The sequence below is a fragment of the Equus caballus genome, chromosome 16 (assembly GCF_041296265.1).
Source record: "Equus caballus isolate H_3958 breed thoroughbred chromosome 16, TB-T2T, whole genome shotgun sequence".
In the NCBI taxonomy this organism is placed as follows: Eukaryota; Metazoa; Chordata; class Mammalia; order Perissodactyla; family Equidae; genus Equus; species Equus caballus.
Window position 1 is genome coordinate 18,297,168 of NC_091699.1, and position 18,871 is coordinate 18,316,038.

Below are 18,871 nucleotides of genomic sequence, written 5' to 3' on the forward strand. Positions count from 1 at the left end.
TACTTCACTTGCTCCTTTTTATTTGGTGCTGCATCCAGGAGCGAGGCAGTGTGGATGGAAGCCAGGGCTTCTCTAGCCTCGCGTCCCCCATGCCCCTCCAGCCCATGGTATGTATCGATGAGGGGCAGAGGTCTTGCTTGGGAGGCTCACTGTCTTCATGAGGCATGCCTCAGCCTTGGGTTTGTCAAGTCTGGCCTTGAACTTGCCTTTGGCCTTGATCTTCCTCTGGGTGCTAGGAAGATTTCCAACTTCAAAGGGTAGAGAACACAAGGCATTTCCAGGATGCCACGGGGGAGCAACAGCCTCGGTGTGAAAGGAGGGGAGAAGGAGAAGAGATGATCAGGAATCTGTCCAGGAAGGGGTTCCAAGGGAGACAAGCCCTGCCCTTGGGGCTCCAGCAGCCTGGGAGCTGCCCTCTGCCCTACCCTCCAGCCCTGACCCCAGTACTCAGCACTGCCTGCCAGGCTGCGAGTCACAGTTTGAGGCCCACCTTTCTTGGTTTCAGGACGTTGGATGCCAGCTTGAGCTCGGGGTTAGGTGGGAAGCAAATGAAAACCTTGGCGGTAGGTAGAGTCATCAAGGCCTTGCCTGTGGTCGACAGGGCCTTAGGGCCCACCAGCTTGCTGTGCTGCAGTCTGAGGACTCGCCCCTGGGGTCGGAGCACATAGGAGGAAGGCAGCCGGGCCTTGGTGTGGAAGCTGGGGAAGTGGTAAGGGGCTGCGGGAGCAAGAAGGGCTGTGAGGGTCTGGGGAGGGCCCAGAGCTGGCAGTTGCCCCTCCAGGTGTGTGTGGAGGGAGAGGAGGTGAGGGCTGGGGCGTGTGAGGGCAGATGGAGCCCTCCCGGTTCCTCCTCCAGAGGCCGTGGGAAGGACACGGGGTTTGGGGTCCAACAGACCTGGGTCTGCATCCCAGCTCGGCCCCTTCTGAGCTGTGCAACCTCGGGCAACTTCCTTAAACTTCCTGATTCCTCGGCTGGAAAATGGGGATAATAGCACCTACCTCGCTAGGCTGTGAGGACTAGAGGAGCTGCTTAGGTAGCAACACAGTGTAGACTGTTAGGTGCTGCACAAACAGTCCTTCCTTCCCCCAGAGGCGACTTTGTGTGGAGGCAAGGTCAGAATACTGTGGCAGGAAAAGCTTGGGCTATGGAGAGAGATGGGCCTGGCACTGAGCCCTGGCATCTTTGAAATACAGACAATTGCCTCGCAGGGTGACTACTTTGTAAGTGATGGCCTCTACTTGCTACCAGTGGTTCTTTGGTGGGGCTGTGGGTGGGGGCAAATCCAGGCGGTTAGGAGGGGCTTGGAGAGCAGGAAGAAACTGCCTTGGGCCCCTGGGGTATTTGGGGGAAATGGTCTTACCCAGGGCCTGGGGGTTCTTCAGACTCAGTGGCAATCTGTTCAAGGGGTGGGGCTGCCTGTCCCCACTAGCAAAGGTCATGGTGAAGATGCAGCCCATCCCGGTGCTGGAGGGGTCCCACTTCGGGAGATTGGGGCGGACCAGGGCTGTGGCACTTTTCGCCTTGCCTTTCTTCCCCTTTCCAGGGGCCGAGGTGGTGGCAGTGGAGTCTGGCTTCTCAGTGTGCCCCAGGCTCCTGGCCCCAGCAGCCTTCCTAGGAGCTGACCTGTGGGTAAGAGTCCCCAAGTCCTTGCCTTCCCCAGAGCCTTGCTGGGTCAGCAGGTGAGGGAGAGCTGGGCGGACCCCTGTCCGCCGGTGACACATTGCCAGGGGCTTCTTGATGGCAGAGCCCTCTACTAGGAGCCGGATACCCACATACTGGGGTACCTCCACGGGAGGCTGTGGGAAAGAAGAGGAGACAGGCTGTTCAGACAGTGGTGTTGGAATCCTAGGCCCAGAAGGACTCAGGGCAGAGATGGATGGAATTAATTTCTGGGGCTGAGAAATGAGAAGCCCACCTCTGTCCTCTCAGGGGTCTGGCGCTGGAGGCCTGAATCAGTACCTGGAGAGTCACAGGGACCCTGAGATTAGTAACCCAGAGGACTGCGGGAGTCTTAGCCATGCCCCCACCAGCACCTCTCCACCCCTTGGCCCTCCTAAGCTGCCCCAGCCCCTGCTGGAATGTGTGTGGCTCTACAGTACAGGCCACTGCCAATGGACAGCTTCCTGCGTTCAGCCAGATTCTCTGAAGAGAGAATTCGGGTTATGACACCCAGACAGATAAGGGGCTCAGAGCCTGCCTACAGCCTTGCGTGAACCCAGGTTGTGGGGAAGCAGAAACGGAGAGACTTTAAGAAGGCATTCTGTGGAAAGAATGAAGTAGCAAATATGCAGAGGGAGGCAGAGAATAAGGTCCAAGAAAGGAGCTGCTGTACAATTTTCAGCTCCTGTTAAGCTGTACTTCCTGCAGCTGGGCTCCAGGAGAGCCCCTGTGTCTTGCTAAGAACTCCCCTTTTAATGTGGAGCTAGTTTGAGGTGTTTTCTGTGTCATTAAAGGATCCTGATGAGAATCTATCTAAACATCAGAGTTCCCTGGAGCTTGTTAAAAATATAGCTATCAGAGCTCCTGGAAAGCCCACTTGGTGAAGGAAGGCTCATCTTTACAGAAGAACCTCAATGAACAAACGTAGAAGGCATGACAGAATTAGAAAGATACCATGTCACAACTCTAATACAGTAGGCAAGAATCAGAACTGGATAGCATAACAAGTAGGTGAAAAGGATGACGGGAAAATGCGTCATTTGTACACGGCCAAAGTATCCCCTTACAAAGTAACTGGTCATTGCAAAGGGGAGGATGCAGCTTACCATGGAGAGAGCTGCGGCCACCACTGTAACCCCATGGTCAGACTCAGCATCCTTAATGGTGAGACACTCTGGCAGTGTGTGCCTTGTGATGCCACGTGAGGTACCGGCATCACCTCTCAAGTGTTCTTGCCAAAAATGTTTAACCTGAACCTCATCAAGCTGTTTGACCTAACTTCTAGTTTATAGGACATTCAGATAACAGAAGAACAAGTTAACCACCACCATGAGGAAACAATCAGATAAATCCAGAATGTGGGACAGTGCTACAAAACAGCTAGCCTGGTCCCTTCAAAAGATCCAAACTATGAAAAAAAAAAGCAGTGGGGCTGTTCTAGATTAAAAGAGATTAAAGAGCATAAAAAGAATAAAATACCTAAGAATAAATTTAACCAAGGAAGTGAAAGACTTGTACACTGAAAACTATAAGACATTGATGAGAGAATTGAAGAAGACAGAAATAAATAGAAAGATATTCCATGCTCAGGGATTAGAAGAATTAAATTATTAAAATGCCCATACTAGCCAAAGCAATCTACAAATTCAAAGCAATCCCTATCAAAATTCCAACAGCATTTCTTCACCAAAATAGAAAAAACAATCCTAAAATGTGTATGGAGCCACAAAAGACCCTGAATAGCCAAAGAGATCTTGAAAAAGAAAAACAAAGCTGGAGGCGTCACACTTCCTGATTTCAAACTACATCACAAAGCCATAGTAATCAAAACAGTATGGTATTGGCATAAAAACACATAGATCAATAGAACACAATAGAGAGCCCCAAAATAAACTCACACATATATGGTAAATTAATTTACAACAAAGGGGCCAAGAATATACAATGGGGAAAGGACAGTCTCTTCAATAAATGGTGCTGGGAAAACTGGATGTCACATGCAAAAGAATGAAACTGGTCCCCTACCTTATCCCACACACAAAAATCAACTCAAATGGATTAAAGACTTGAATGTGAGACCTAAAACCATAAAATTCCTAGAAGAAAACATAGGCAGTAAGCTCCTTGACATTGGTCTTGGCAATGATTTTTTGGATTTGACACCAAAGACAAAGGCAACAAAAGCAAAAATAAACAAGTGGGACCACATCAATCTAAAAAGCTTCTGCACAGCAAAGGAAACCATCAACAAAGTAAAAAGGCAACCTACTTAATAGGAGAAAATATTTGCAAATCATGTATCTGATAAGGGGTTAATATCCAAATATAGAAAAACTCATAGACAGCTCAATAGCAAAAAAACAGTCCGATTAAAAATGGGCAGAGGATCTGAATAGACACTTTTCCAAAGAAGACACACAGATGGCCAACAGGTACATGAAAAGAGGCTCAACATCACTAATCATCAGGGAAATGCAAGTCAAAACCACAAGGAGATATCACCTCACACCTGTTAGAATGGCCATCATCAAAAAGACAAGAAATAACAAGTGTTGGTGAGGATGTGGAATAAATTTTTAAAAATCAGTCAGAAAACCAATGTCAAGGATTTCCGAGCTCTGAAAGTAATTTCTTGTGGCAATTAAATTAAATATCCTAATCCTTCTGATTAAGACTCAGCTTCCATCAGTTTGGCCACAGGGAGAGAATGTGCTGAGGGGATGACCCCAGTGTCCTGGTCTTTGTCACAGTTACTGATCATATCTTAAATTAAGATATTGGCAGTTGGGTTTTTTATCTTTTTGGAACAAGGTGAGTAAAATAATTACAAGATGAGCCAAATAATGATAATAATAATAGTAGCGTCTACTGCTATTATTGAGTAAGAGTAATTGACTCTTACTCTATGTCTAGGCATTTTACAGTGATGCCATTTATCATGAAATGCCTAACAACCTTATTAGGTTATAGCAATGGTAGCAATGTGTAGCATTTACTCTGTGCCGGGCCCTGTTCTAAAGTGCCTTACCTATATCCATGCGTTTAAATCTAATACTTTATAAGGTAGGTACTATTTTCATTCCTGCTTTACAGATAAAGAAACTGAGATCCCTGGAGGTTAGGGAGTTGTTCAAAGTCAAACAGCTCATGGGTATTGAGCAGGCATTTGAACTCAGGGAGGTTCAAGAGTCTATGCTTTTAACACTATGCTATATGCCTGGATATGTTACCCACACATATTAACCCATTTCCTCCTCCCAAACCCCACAGGGAAGATGGCAATAGCACGTCCACCTTATAAATGAGGAAATGGAGGCTCCAGGAGGTGCGGTCGCTAGACTAAGTCACTGTGGCAGGACAAGGACTTGAACTGGGTCTGTCTGACTGCAGTGCCCTGTGCCTCACTATGGGGCTGCCTGGAAGAGGGGGCAGACTCCTTGGAGGCCTGCCTGGGCTGGGCCACCTCACCTGCTTGTAGATGAGCTCAAAGGCTCCTGTGTCACAGTTGCGGTCCAGCCGCCGGTCAATGACCACGCGCAGGGTATCGGCTTGCACACCGGCACAGAGCCGGGCGGTAACAGCCGTAGAGGGCGCCATGGTTGGACTGGCGTTGATCTCAATCAGCCAGGGCTGGAAGTCCTCACCAAACACAAAGTCAGCGCCATAGAGCTCGAAGCTGGCCTTCCGACCCTGCACAGTGTCCTGGGAGGTCTGCAGGGCATGGATCACTGCGGCCTTCATGCCCGGCACAATGACAGTGGCCCAAGCATTCGGGGCCCCCATGTCCCGAAGGTGGGCCTGGAACTTCTGGCTTGACCACATGTTGTCCGAGGGCAGGAGCGGGTGCCGATGGCATGAATTCTCCAGGTGCTTCTGGATGGAGTTGTTGCACAGGTGCACTGAACTGGGACAGAGAACAGAAAGCTGAGGTCTGGTTCCCTGTATCCCTCCCCCCCAAACTTGGGGAGGGCAGCCAAACCCTGGAACCAGGCCTAGGCCACCTTTACTGTTCAACCTGAGATGGGGCCCTGCTAGGGAGGACAAGGAAGGACAAAGGCTTGGGTGCCATCTCATTCTTCTAGGGCCAGAGCCAGTCTTCTCTCTCAGGATCTCTCTGAGGACATCGACTATGGGGGCGTCAGTATTAAGTGCTTTGTGCATAGTCTCAGCTAACCCTCCCAGTGCCTGGAAGATAAGAAGGTGGGTAAGAGCATGGGCCCTGTGGTCACCAAGACATGAGCTCAAGTCCTGGCTTCACCACTGACTAGCTGTGAGATCTTGGGCAAGTCATTTAACCCAAGTGCTCCTTCCACATCTGTAATGGGGGAAGTAACAGGACCCACTTCATTGGGTTTTCATAGATGACTGAGATAACATACAACAAGTGATTAGCATCAGCCACATACGAAGCTCTCAATAACTGACAGCTATACTTATGAGTTTCGTGTGACTGCCTCCATTCTTCAGATGCGGACATTGAAGCTTCGATAGGTTTTCACTTGACTAAAGTCACACAGCTTGGAAGCTGCATTAGGTGGAATTTGACCCCAAGGCTCGACAAGGCTTCCTCTCACCCCCCAAGTTAATACTGCAACTTGCCTCTTTCCTCTTGCATTTCTTCTGCTCCCTTACCCTGCTCTACATTTTCTTTTTCTAACACATATTACATTTTAACCTATTAGATAATTTTACTTATTATGTTCATTATGTTCATATATGCTTGTCTGTTTCCCCCTGCTGGAATGTGAACTCTTGAGAGCTGGCCTCTTGTTTTGTTCACTGTTGTAGCACAGGTGCCTAGACCAGTGAATGGCACAGGGTACACACTCGGTAGGTATCTGCTGGATAGAAGGATAGGTAGATGGATGGAGGCCTGCCTGCCTGCAGAGTCTGTGTTTGGAGCCCAGCATTGCACTGGAATCTCCTGTTCCTTGCCAGCTCCCCAACTAGACCGAGAGCTCATGGGAGGTAAGCAATGGGGCTCACTTGTCCAGGTTCTCCAGGGAGAAGGGTTGTGTGGAAAAGCGGATGTAGCTGTCACGGTAGAACCACACGGTAAGTGGGTTCCAGTCAGTCACCAGGAACCACTGTCTCAGGTCAAACTTGGTGCCAAAGATGAGCAGGGGCCGCTCAATATACTTCTGCACCACCCACTTGCCATCCTTCATCATCATGGGGTTGCCATCCACCAGCTTCAGCATCTCCTCCAGATGGTCCATGCACATGATGCCTAAGGGGAAATGGGGGGAAGGGATAAGGTCAGGCTTGGGCTGGGAGAAGGGCCAGGGGACCACGGACAGCTTCATCACAAACTCCACAGAACTGACTGGGCCAAGTGGGAAAGGATGTTTCCCACCCTGTTCCCTTTGGCAAAGCTAAGAATAGCTAAGCATTTAAAAATTTTTAAAATTAACCAGTTTTGTTGGTTGAAAAGGAATATACACAGACATAAAAATTCAAACAGTACTGGACTTTTTAAAAAACTATGTGCAGGGGCTGGCCCTGTGGCCGAGTGGTTACGTTTACGTGCTCTGCTTCACCAGTTCGAATCCTGGGCACAGACATGGCACTGCTCAACAGGCCACGCTGAGGCGGCATCCCACATGCCACAACTAGAAGGACCCATAACTAAAATATACAACTATGTATCGGGGGCTTTGGGGAGAAAAAGGAAAAATAAAATCTTTAAAAAATAAAAATTAAAAAAACCCACAGAACACTATGTGCAGGGGCCAGCCCCATGCCTGAGCAGTTTTCTCATGCTCCACTTCGGCAAAACCCTGTCGCTGGTTCGGATCCTGGGTGCAGACATGGCACCACTCATCAGGCCATGCTGAGGCGGCATCCCACATGCCACAACTGGAAGGACCCACAACTAAAAATATACAACTATGTACTGGGGGGCTTTGGGGAGAAAAAGGAAAAATAAAATCTTAAGAAACAAAGCAAAACTGTGAGTATATGACTTTGATTAGTTTTTTTTCCCCAATAATTAACAGAATACAAAACAAGAGAAACAAAAAGTAGGCCGAACCAAAAGCCTACACAATAAAATACATCTCCTTCCTCAGAGGCAGCCAGCTGCTGCTTCCAGGTCCTATGAATATCCTCCCTGGTTAAGGAGAGCCTATACATGCCTCAGTTTCTAGGATTCTATACATTTAAACATCTTAAGGATTTAGAATAGTGCTTGGCACATGTGAGCATTCAGTAAATGTTAACTCATATAATTATTATTAGTTACCTATAGAATAAATTTCTAGCCATAGATTTGCTGGATCCAAGGGTATGTGCATTTTTTCACTTTATATTACCAAAGACCATCTACCAATGTGCACTCCCAGCAAGAGTGTGTGAGACTGTGTCTGCCCACATTCTACCAACACTGTTGATTATTTTTGCCATTCTCCTAGGTAGAAAATGGTATTTTAATTTTATGGTTTATAACGAATCAACGAATGAATCAATCAATAAGTATCTTATGCTTATAAGGCATTATTTAATGCTGATAAACATCAGAATCATTGCAAACCAAACACACACTCACAATCTTAGTCTCATTCCTTCACTGGCTCTCAAAGCAGTGTGATCGCCTGCCAATGGCACAGAATAACTTGTGCCTGGTTCCCCAAGCCAGATCCTTTCTCAAATGGCCAGGGTGATCACCAAGATTCCCAAGAACACGATGCCTTGTGTAACCAAAGATTAAGACTGCTCATGCCCTGTGACCCAGCAATTTCATTTCTAGGAATTTATCCTAAGGAAATAAATGGAAAGGCCACATAGATATTTGCAGAGGATGTTCATCATAGTGTTGCTTGTAATAACAATCAATCAGTCAATAAGCGAATAAATAGGAAAAAACTGGCAGCCATCTAAGCATCCATCAGAAAAGGATTATGTAAGTCCATGACAGCACATCCAAACAAGACTAGACCATGCAGCAGTAAAACAGAATGAAGTACGAGAATACATTCTGTACTTTCATATACGACTCAAAAACAGGCAACACTAATTTATGGTGGTGTAAGTGAGACTGAGGAGTCCCACTGTGGGGAGGCGAGACCGGGAGGAGGCATGGGAGAGCTCTCCAGGGTGCAGCTCACGTTTTCCTTCACGATCTGAGTGCTGTTTGCATGAGTGTGTTCACTTTGTGACAATTCCTTGAGCTGTATACTCACAAGGTGTACGCTTTTCAATGAAGCATATTGTACATACATTTCAACGAAGTTTTTCTAAAAATGGAGAGAAAATGTTGAAATTTGGTGCTAGGCATATGGGGATTCATTGTATTCTTCTCTCTGCTTTTGTGTATGTTTGAAAGTATCCATAGCAAAAAGCTAAAAACAGAAGAAAAAAAACCAGATCTAGATGTACTGAAATGGAGTGATCTCCAAGATCTATTTAAGAAAAAAGAAAGGTGCAAAAAAGAAATGAGTAATATTAACTGATATGGAAAGATACAATAAATGAAAAAAGGAAGGTACAGAATAGGATGTTCTTGTTTAAAATAAAACACACACACACACAGACTCTCCAGATGCATAGAAGGAAGTGAAGAAAGGTGAAGAGAATTTATCTCAGTGAAATCAAGGGTGGCTTGTACTTTCTTCTACTTTTCTGTATTGTCTGATATATATTTTTATAATACATATTTTCATACTCGGAAAAAAACCAAAGTAACTATTTCCTAGGCAGAAAAAGAAAAGACCACGATGCTGGTTTTGAAGTGATATCCCCAAGAGGAGAGTCCCACAGTGTCTGCAGCTGCAGAAGCCCCATGCCGACACGAACAAATTCACCCAAGGGCAGTCTTTGGAGGGACCTGCCAAAAGGCTGTTTTCTGTATCTTGGGAGTCCTTTAAGCAGTTTTTAAATGCTGGCTAATGCACCATCCAGCTTGCTGGCTCTTCTGTTCAAATTCCATTCATGCTGGACTGAGTAGCCAGAATAATAGCTAAAAATAATAGCACTTATATAGCAGTTACTATGTAAAAGCACAGGATCTAAGCACTTTACATATATTAGATTCATTTAATCCTCTCTGGTACGTATTATTGGCTTCATTTTACCAACGATGAAAATGAGGCACAGAAGAGGTTACGTAACCTGCCAAAGTTGTACAGATAGTAGGAGGCAGAACTTTGGTTTGAAGTCAGGCAGTCTGGCTCCCAGCATCCATACCCTTAACCACTATGCCACACCTAACAAGGATGCCCTGGTCGGATCTGAGAGCCCTTAGATGACAAGCAACTGCACATGGGTATCACCAGATCTACCTAAAGCATTAACCCAAGTCCAAGGGCAGGAGAGGAGGAGCTGGCATCACCATCGCAGCAGCTGTTTATGAGGTGACTACTCTGGGCCAGGCACCATGCTGAGCTTTAGATGTGCTACTTCATTTAATCCTCACTTCACAGGAGGTATTATCATCCCTCATAGATCAGGGAACTGAGGTTCAAAGAGGCGATATAACTTGCTCAAGGTCACACAGCATATTAGTAACAGAGCTGGGATTCGAATGCAGGCCATTTGGCTCCAATAGAGCCTGCACTATTAACCTCCCTGGCCTCTAGATGGGGAGGCAGGTCATAGGGTGCTGGTGCAGGAAGCAGGGGCTAACCCCACCTCGTCCACGGGACTTGGCTCCTGGCTTCACGATCCAGATGTTGCGATCTCCCTCCATGTCCATCTGGGGCACCACAGTCCGCAGCTGCTGCAGGATGTCCTCACAGCGCCGGACCTGAGTGTCGATGTGCCTGAGTTCTGCCCCCTCGCTGTGGGGAGATGATGGGACTTGGGCAATGCTGGGCTGGGGGCAGCCCGGTGGACAAGGCAAGGGGAGACACAAGCCCCCCTGGCCATGGTCCAACTAACCTTGGTCGCACCCTCCCCTAGAGATCCAGATAGGTCTCTCCCAAACCTCCATCCCCACAAGCTGTTCCCACAAATTGTAACCTGCCCAGGGCACCGTCCCAGACTGCTGGGATGGGAGAGGATGGGAAAATTCCACCTACTGCATCCCCTCCCACTCCAATAAGCCACCTTCTGCTGCCTCCCTTTCTATTACAGTAACACTACCTTTGGCAGAATTTAATCATACAGCATCTAATGATAAGGCACAACTATGTGCCAGGCACTGTGCCAAGGGCTTTATATACGTTATCACCAATCCCTTCTATGGTCCTGCGAGAGAGGCATTACTGGTCCCATTTTAAAGAAGTGTAAACTGAAGCCTGGAGAGTTAAGGGACTTGCCCAAGGCCACACATTGAGTTAAGTAGCTGAGCCAGGATGCACACTCCTTCCCGCCTGATGCCTCCACCCACAGGTACTTTTTGGGGTTCATCTCCTCCTAATCTGGACCTAAGACTGGTGGATGGTTGGGTCCTTGCCTCGTCTAATTCCTGTCCAGCACAACTGAATCATACATCTCCTCATTTTATTTCTCTTCCCATCACTTAACCACCTTACACCGATGCTTAATTGGTTATTGTCTGTCTCCCTTGACTGGATTCAAGCTCCATAAGAGCAGGAACATGTCTTGTAGTTTTATTCTCTGCTGCATTCCTATCGCCAAGCAGTATACCTGGCACTTATTAGGCGCTCCCTATGAGTCTGTTAAATGAATGAATGGTTGGCTAAGCAAGAACTTTAGCAGGAGCCTGCCTCAGCAAGTGGGCTGTAGAGATAGGGGCTCATGGACAAAGAGGGAACCTGTTCCCTACAGGGCACAAAATGTCCTGAACGAAACCAAGTCACAAAATGCCTCAATGGCGGCTTCATCCAAACTCCTCCATTTCTTTTCTTCTGACTAAACAGGAAGGAAGCCACTGGACGCGAACTTGCCTTTAACATCTCAGCCTCCTGAATGTTTCCAGCCGTGGAATAAGAAGGCAGCAGCAGCCACTGGGGCAGTGCCAGGAACAGGGACAGCCAGAGCAGGCTTGGCAAGGCCTCTCATTCTCAGAACATGGAAGCCCCCTGAGAACAAGGGGCACCTGCCCATGCCCCACAGTCCTGGCTGCAGAGGTACTCACTGGACCACTTGGTAGTAGTGCTGGAGGAAGAGGGACCAGCCCTCAGGGCTGAGATACATTGGAGCCTCCAGGTCCTTGTCGATGTCCATGTGGGCCAGGTTGCTAAGGTGCTCCTCACATGCACGCAGAGCCTCATCCACAAACTCTGAGGACACCATCCCCGGCTTTCCGTCCTGTTTCTCGGGCTGCTTGTCTCCTGTAGAAACAAGGAGGGGCCTGTCACTATCCCACATGCAAAGCAGAACCTGACATGTGCCTTATTACCCCAAGGCCTGTCACTTACCTAGGGTCTCACCTAAATACACTTGAGGCCCAACACACACTAGCATCCCCTACTGCCGTGGGACCTCTTACTCACCTGAGGCTTTGTTCTAAATTCACCTGCCACCCTAGCACTTGCCCTTGGCCCCTACTGTCCCACTGAGGCTCCACCCTAAATGTCCCAAAGCCTCTCTGCACCTATGGCCTCAGCACACACTTGCAGCCTCTCTGCTCCTGGGACCTCTGACACACCTGAGGCCCTTGTGCTCCTGATTCTGGCACTCAACAGTCTTCTTTGCACCTGACACACCCAGGAGACAGCAATAGGGAGGTCTCCCTTTGGAAGAGGCAGGGATTTTCCTCCTCCCACTAGAGCTGCCCCTTACTTCCCTGAATCCCTGGCTGATGGGCCCCTGGATTACAGGATGGGGGCTTTGCGGTAGGAGCTAAGTCCAGAGAGAAAAAGGGTAAACAATGGGTTGGGCCAAGAAGCAGTGAGGGATTGTCTGTATCCTCCTCCACAAGGCACACGGGGTCCTCAGACCACCTGAAACTACATGGTTTCATTTCACTGCTTCCTCCTCCTCAGAGACCTGAGCTCCCCACAGGCAAGGATGGACCATGTCTTCTTAGTCTGTCCTCTCTAGAGCTCTTGGCCACACTGCAGGCCCATGGGAGAGCTTAATGAGGCAGTGGATTGACTAACAAATGGATAGGAAGACAGGTGGGTGAGTGATTGCAACAGAAGAATGGACAAGTAGATGGACTGGAGGATAGACAAGTAGCAGATAGGAGGATGGAAAAGCAGAAGGGTAGATGGGTCTATGGAAGGACAGGTAAGGTGGAGGAGTGGACAGATGGACTGGGAGTGTGGAGCTGAGAGAAGGTAAGAGAATGAGTAGACTGATGGTAGGGGGATAGGTGGGAGATGGATGCATGAATGGATGGATGCATAGGTGAATGTGAGATCAGTGGGAGGGTGGGTGAGTAGGTGGGTAGACGGGTGAGTAGACAGATGAAAGGACAGATGAGTGGGCAGATGTATGGATGGGTTGGTGGGAAGGGGTGGTGGATGGGCAGATGGATGTGGATAATACATAGATGTGTGGATGAATAGATGGGTGGATGGATGGGAGGATAAATGGGTGGGGGAGCAGAGGTAATGGAAGAACTTACCTGAGGCCTCTTCCTCTTCTGCCTGGATAGAGTATGACTTCCATTCGGACTTGACCACCAGCTTGAGAACGTTGCGGGCAGCTGTCAGCCAGAAGTCCTCTGCTCCCGGGGCAGGGGATACCCTGCTCAGCCCCTAGGCTCCAGGCCTGTTCTGGTTCCGGAACCTGATCATGACCTACCCCATTTTGGATCCGGAACCTGACTAATATCTGACACTAGAACCTGGGTTAGAACCTGGCTTCTGTTTCAGTTGTAGAACTAGACCCAGAATTCGACCTGATTTGGCTTATATGCTGTCTTCAGAATCTCCCCTGGACCTGTTGTTTGATTTCTCTCTTCTGTTCCTGATCCACTTTTGATACTTATTCTAGCCTGAGAACCAGACCTTGGCCCAAAACCTATTTCAGATTTGGAGACTAATTTAAACCTAGCATGTAATCTGGACCCAAATTCTGACCTGAATTTAGAACATGTTCTGGAGTTGGAAACTATTCTGCCTCACAAGCTCCAAGTCTAGAGCCTTTTCTACATCTGGAACCCAATCAAGCCAGCGGAATTTGACACAGGCCAGGAACCTATCCTGGATTCCAAACTCAACCCATCGGCCAACTTTTAGAACCTGCTCTAGAATGTGAGCTAAGCTACCTAAGCTCTTCTGGAGGTCTGGGTTGACCAAACTAGGAGGCTCATTAAGGGAGGTACTTAGGGAACGATAAGGATCAGGGCTGGAGAAGGAAATCTGCTGGTAGATGAGGGCATGAGAGAGAGGCCCATTGCTCTCCAACATGAGCCAGGGCTTTGGCCCTCATCCTTCTGCCCGTCCAGGCACGGGGCTAGGCACCTCCTTACCTATGAAGGCCTTTTTGTCATCCTCAGCTCCCAGGCGGTAGCAGCGCGGGAAGAAGGAATCAGCATCAGCCTCGTCAAACCACGGCAAATTGCGGAGATTGAGACACAGACCCACCTATGGAGTTAGCCGCTGAGGGGGCAGGGTGGGACTTGCCCACAGAGCCTTCAAGGGACCCCCGATGCTCAGCACACACCCAGACAGCTCAGGGAGACCCTGCTTGGACGTTCTCAGAGCCTCTGCCCCACTTGCTAGGCCTGACTCTCTTGTATCCATCTCCATATGTTTGCCCATGAGGTTCCCCCTGCTGAGAGTGCCCCGAATCCCTCCCCTCCCCGCTTCCACATTCTGAAATACCTGCTTCCTCTAGGAATCCTTCCCACCTCACACTAATAATATATGAGCAGGTCCCAATTAGAAAGCCCTTCATTCTTGCCACAAGCCTAAAAGATAGGTCTTATTCGTATCCTCATTTAAAGAAGAGGAAACTGAGGCTCAGAGAGGTAAAACCACTTGTTAATAAACCCAGGTAGATAGAATGGATTCATCAGGCAGATAGCCTCTGCTTAGGAGGGTAAGGGCCCTCTTTCTCACAGTCATTGGAATTGGTGTTTGTTCTGGCTTCAGATCCTGTTTGGATCCTGGAATCCATTTTAGTCATTATGTCTACATGTGGCAGGAATGCTGCAGGGGTTAGATTTGAACCCTGGCCTGCCTGTCTGATGCCAAATTCCACTGAATTATATACCTCTCCCTCTCCTGAGTACTCTCTCTTACTGACAAGGAGAGCAGGGAGCCAGGCTGCCCACTCAAGGGCTGGGGGGTTTGGAAGCTGCCATGCCCACGCCCTGGGGAGCCCACCTTTGTGGTAAAGGAGCCAGCCCGGGCATAGTGGTTTATCATTTGATCCTTGGAGAGAAAGCGGCAGTCCAGCACGTCCCGCCGAGTGGTCCAGATGAAGTAGGGGATCTCGTTCCGAACCATGCGAGACTGGGGACAGGGGAGGAGACAGGAGGCTGGTGTGGGCAGCACAAGGCTTGAGGCAGCTTCCCCCCTCCATGCTGAGCAGGGTGGGTGAATGGAAAGAGAGGATATTTCCAGGGTGGCCTCTGGCCCACCTGCCATCTTTGTGTGAGGTAAGGAAAGACATCTCTTCCTCCAGGGCACACGCTTGGTCAGCAGAGAGTAGGCAGGCTTGCAGCCTCCTTTGGCCAGGTGCCCCTAGGCAGTGACCAAGCCGCACAACTGAACACCACACCTTGTTCTGGCCCATGGCCATCAGTGACTTGCTCAGTGACAGGACAGTGACTTCAAGCTGATGGGCACATAGAATGTGACAAAAGGCTCTCTCGTTGGCTCTTTCTCTCCATCCTTCCTACAACTCTGGGAGGTGGGATTATTAATAAGCAATAACACCACATGCCAGGCCTTGTTCAGCTCATTTAATCCTCACCACAACCCTATGAGGTAGGTGCTACTGTTATCCCCATTTCACCGAGGAGGGAACTCAGGCACAGGGAGGGTCAATGTCCAAGGGCTCACAAGGTTGAGCCATATAAAATTGCCAACACTCAACCTTTCCTGACAGAAAAATGGCAATTTGGTATAGTTAAACTTAGTAAGTAGTGGTTCCAAGATTTGAAGCCACGTGTCCTTACTGCTACACATATATCCTCCACATTATCATATCAGCCTCTTTTAGAACTTTTTAAGCCCTTCTTTCCAGCCTTCACTTGCCAAGGGCAGAAAAAGGAGACGAACGACGGGGTTTTTATTTGGAAGGGGGAATAACCAGGCGTGGAGGTTGTGCCAGCTTCTGACACGACCTAACAGAGTTCTGACCCCAGGCCTGCCTTGTGTGAACTCCATTACGTCCCTCACCGCGCTGCGGGCCCATCTAGGCTTTAGAGAAGCAGTTGGTTTTTACTACAGATGGGGAAACTGAAGCCCAGAGAAGGAAAGGACTTGTCTGAGGTCACCCAGCTGGACTCTAGTGCTCTCCTTCTGACTAAGCAGCCCTCTGGCCCCTTACCATTAGAGCATGTGTCCCATCTAGGTCATCAAATTCCAGTAAATCATCGAAATCAAACAGCTGTGGTGGCTGGAATGTCTCGTCTTCATCTTCATCCTCTGTGGATGCAGAGCCCAGGTCTGGTGAGGCCCCTGTCCCTGCCCATAGGCCCGTACCAAAACCTCAACCCTGGGACAGCAGGAATGAAAGGAAAGGGGCTCAGGAGGGGCAGTTTGTGGAAAGGGAGGGACTGCTCACCGTCCTCAGTGGTGTCGCTATTACCCACTACTGAGCTATCCAGATCCTTCCGGGGCAGAGGCAGGGCGGTGCCCGAGTGACGGACCATCTTCTTCTCCACCCAGCCCCTCCGGCGCAAGAGGCACCGGATCACCGGGTAGCGGCCTTGGATCATAAAGATCTTCTTCTGCTGTAAGTTTAGAGAAGGATCATTGTTCAGTAAGTATTATCTAAGTGCCAGATATAGGAAATATAATGGTGAACCACAGTTACGGTCTCTGCCTTCAGGAAATTTTTATCTTCCAGTAGGGGAGACAGATTATAAACAAGCAGGGAAACAAATATGCATAGTAATAATTATAATGGTAATAGCCAATATTTATGGAGTCCCTACTATGTGCTAAGCACTTATATACATTCTTAACAATAATATGTATTTTTAATAGATGTTATTACCCCCGTTTAACTGATTATGAAACAGGGGCATATAGAGGTTGAGTACCTTGGCCACACAGTGGTTAAGTGAAAAAAACAGGGATTTAAATCCAGACTTGTTGGCTCCAAGAACTGGATACTTAACGGGGACCCAGAGAAACCAGAAATATATTCATGGTCAGGGAACGTTGAGAAGGAGCCATGAATGTACAGAGCTGGGCAAATGGCCATTCAGGTGGAGGGAAAAGCATGTGCAAAGGTGTTGAGGCTGGATACAGGTCAAAAGGAACTGGAAGGAAGCCAAGGGAGTGGAGTGTGGAAAATGAGGACAGAGCTCCTGAGCAGGTAGGCAGTGGCTAGACTGTGGAAGGTCCCGCAGGCCTTGGGACGGACTTGGATTTTATAAGAGCAGTGTGAAGCAACAAAGGCAAAGGGAGAGAGTGATGCGATTGGAGGCTTTGTAAGTTCGGCTTGCTGCCGTACAGAGGATAGATGGAGGGGACAGGAGGAAGCAGGGAGAACATTTAGAAGGCTGGTGTGGTTTGTGTAAGAGAGAAATCACCATAGCTAGAATGAGGGTGATTACAGTGGAGATGGGGAGAAGGTGATAAGAGCTAAAATAGGGATGACTGGTCCTGCTGACGGGATTAGATGTGTGGGTGAGTGAACAGAAAACCAGATTTCTGGCTTGAGCAACCAAGAGACGGGGAAGACCAGAGACTAGGGAGGAGGACAGGTTTGGGGAGGAAAATCAAGAGGATGGTTTGGGACATGGGTTTAAAATTCTTACAAGTTCTCTGGGTGGAGATGTCAAATAGGCGTACCGAGTGTGGAGTTTCCAGGCTGCGCTGGAAAGGGCATGGAGGGGGCACAGCACACTGACCGGACTCACAGTCAAGGAGACAGGTGTGGGGAGGGATCCAGGGAACCGTCAATGTCCGGAGGAGCCTTCAAAGGCAACTGAAAAGCAGCAGCCAGGGAGGGTCAAAGGAAAGCCAGGTGTGTGCTGACAGCCAAGAGGGAAGGGGGTGTGGGGCAGCAGTGTACAATGACACAGGGTGCCCAACTGAGATTAGGACAGAAAAGGAACTGCTGGATTTGGCTCTTTGGAGGTCACCAGTGACCTCGACTATAGTGGTTCCCGGGGACTGGGGCAGAGCAGGGAGCTAGTGTGGTGGGAACTGAGTGAATCCCAGGTGAAGAAGTAGACAATTCTGCCAAGAAGTTCTGCTGTGAAGGGGTACTGACAATTGGGGAGGTATTTGAAGATGTGTGTGGGATCAAGGCTTTTGGTTTTTTGTTTGTCTGTTAAGGATAGGAGAAAATAGTGCAGGGAGGCAGGCCGAGACACTCTCAGGGCCCTTTCTAGACCTCCCAGCCCCCTCCGACCTTGACAGCTCTCTCCACGTGCATCTTGGCGCTCCTGAGCCGGCCCATGTGATGAGACGCCTTGGAGAATCCTCGCCAGAGGACAAGGGAACCTGCAGAAAGATCCGGAGTGGGATGGGGCAGGATGGGGGCTCAGCCTGGCATCTCTCCCGGCCCCGGATGCCCACACTCCTTCTCTTTCTCCACCCTTCATCCGGATGCCCACCCTCTACCACTCTTCTCTCTACCCACATTCCCTCTACCGCAAGCCGTCTCGGCCTCGCCGCCGCCCCCGCCTCAGGCCAGGATGGGCTGGCCGCAACGCGCCTCACCGTCCTGCGGCGAGGCTTCCTCCAGGGCCGACGCCTGCGGGGGCCCGAGGGGGCGGGGATACGCGGCGCCCTGGGCAGGGGTGCAGCGAGCGAGCGACCCGAAGGCGCAGCCCAGCGGGCGCGCAGAGGCGGGGCTGCCCGTCCGGCGTTTGCCGCCTGCGCGAGCCCCGTCGCACCGGGCGGAGGTGGTCCCGGGCCATGGCAGTGTCTCTGGAGGCCGGGACAGGGAGTGGCGCGCCCAGGGCCATGGGGCGGGGGAACTGGTGCGTGGTTCGGGCAGCTGCGGCTTCTTCGGCCACCTGCACCCCAGGTCGCCCTCCTGGAGGACCCAGGCGGCGGAGCCCCGGTGTGCGGCCCCCCACTCCCCGGGGCTCAGGAGCAGCGCCGCGCCGGGGCCCGGCATCGGCCCCTCCCCGCGCGGGCCCTCCCAGTATCCCAGAGCCCGCCTCCCCCTCCGCGCGCCACCGCCTCTTGGGGAGGGCCCTGCCCAGGCCTGTGCCCGGCCC

At 49.8% G+C, this 18,871-nt stretch overlaps 1 protein-coding gene across 21 annotated transcripts in view; it reads right to left on the reverse strand.

Annotated features, from left to right (window-relative positions):
* The window catches only part of LOC100058358 (actin-related protein 2/3 complex subunit 4), a 31,793-nt gene continuing 12,922 nt past the window's right edge, over positions 1 to 18,871 (reverse strand). Inside the window, exons 1-16 of one of the 21 annotated variants that reach the window (XR_011427187.1) lie at positions 18,366 to 18,478; positions 18,055 to 18,146; positions 16,252 to 16,420; positions 16,015 to 16,112; positions 15,101 to 15,297; positions 14,844 to 14,972; positions 13,985 to 14,099; positions 13,136 to 13,234; positions 11,699 to 11,894; positions 10,288 to 10,436; positions 6,646 to 6,889; positions 5,128 to 5,563; positions 1,526 to 1,796; positions 895 to 971; positions 491 to 717; positions 1 to 303 (exon numbers count right to left, since the gene is read on the reverse strand). Coding sequence is in view for 13 of the 21 variants with exons in the window: in XM_023620002.2 (XP_023475770.2) it covers positions 73 to 303; positions 491 to 717; positions 1,361 to 1,796; positions 5,128 to 5,563; positions 6,646 to 6,889; positions 10,288 to 10,436; positions 11,699 to 11,894; positions 13,136 to 13,234; positions 13,985 to 14,099; positions 14,844 to 14,972; positions 16,015 to 16,112; positions 16,252 to 16,420; positions 18,055 to 18,146; positions 18,366 to 18,768 (3,024 nt within the window). In the remaining 8 variants the exon portion in view is untranslated. Of the gene's footprint in view, positions 304 to 327; positions 972 to 1,360; positions 1,797 to 5,127; positions 5,564 to 6,645; positions 6,890 to 10,287; positions 10,437 to 11,698; positions 11,895 to 13,135; positions 13,235 to 13,984; positions 14,100 to 14,843; positions 14,973 to 15,100; positions 15,298 to 16,014; positions 16,113 to 16,251; positions 16,421 to 17,489; positions 17,621 to 18,054; positions 18,147 to 18,285; positions 18,862 to 18,871 lie in introns of those variants that run through there. The other 20 variants (XR_002800508.2, XR_002800506.2, XR_011427184.1 and 17 more) reach the window with 20 other exon arrangements.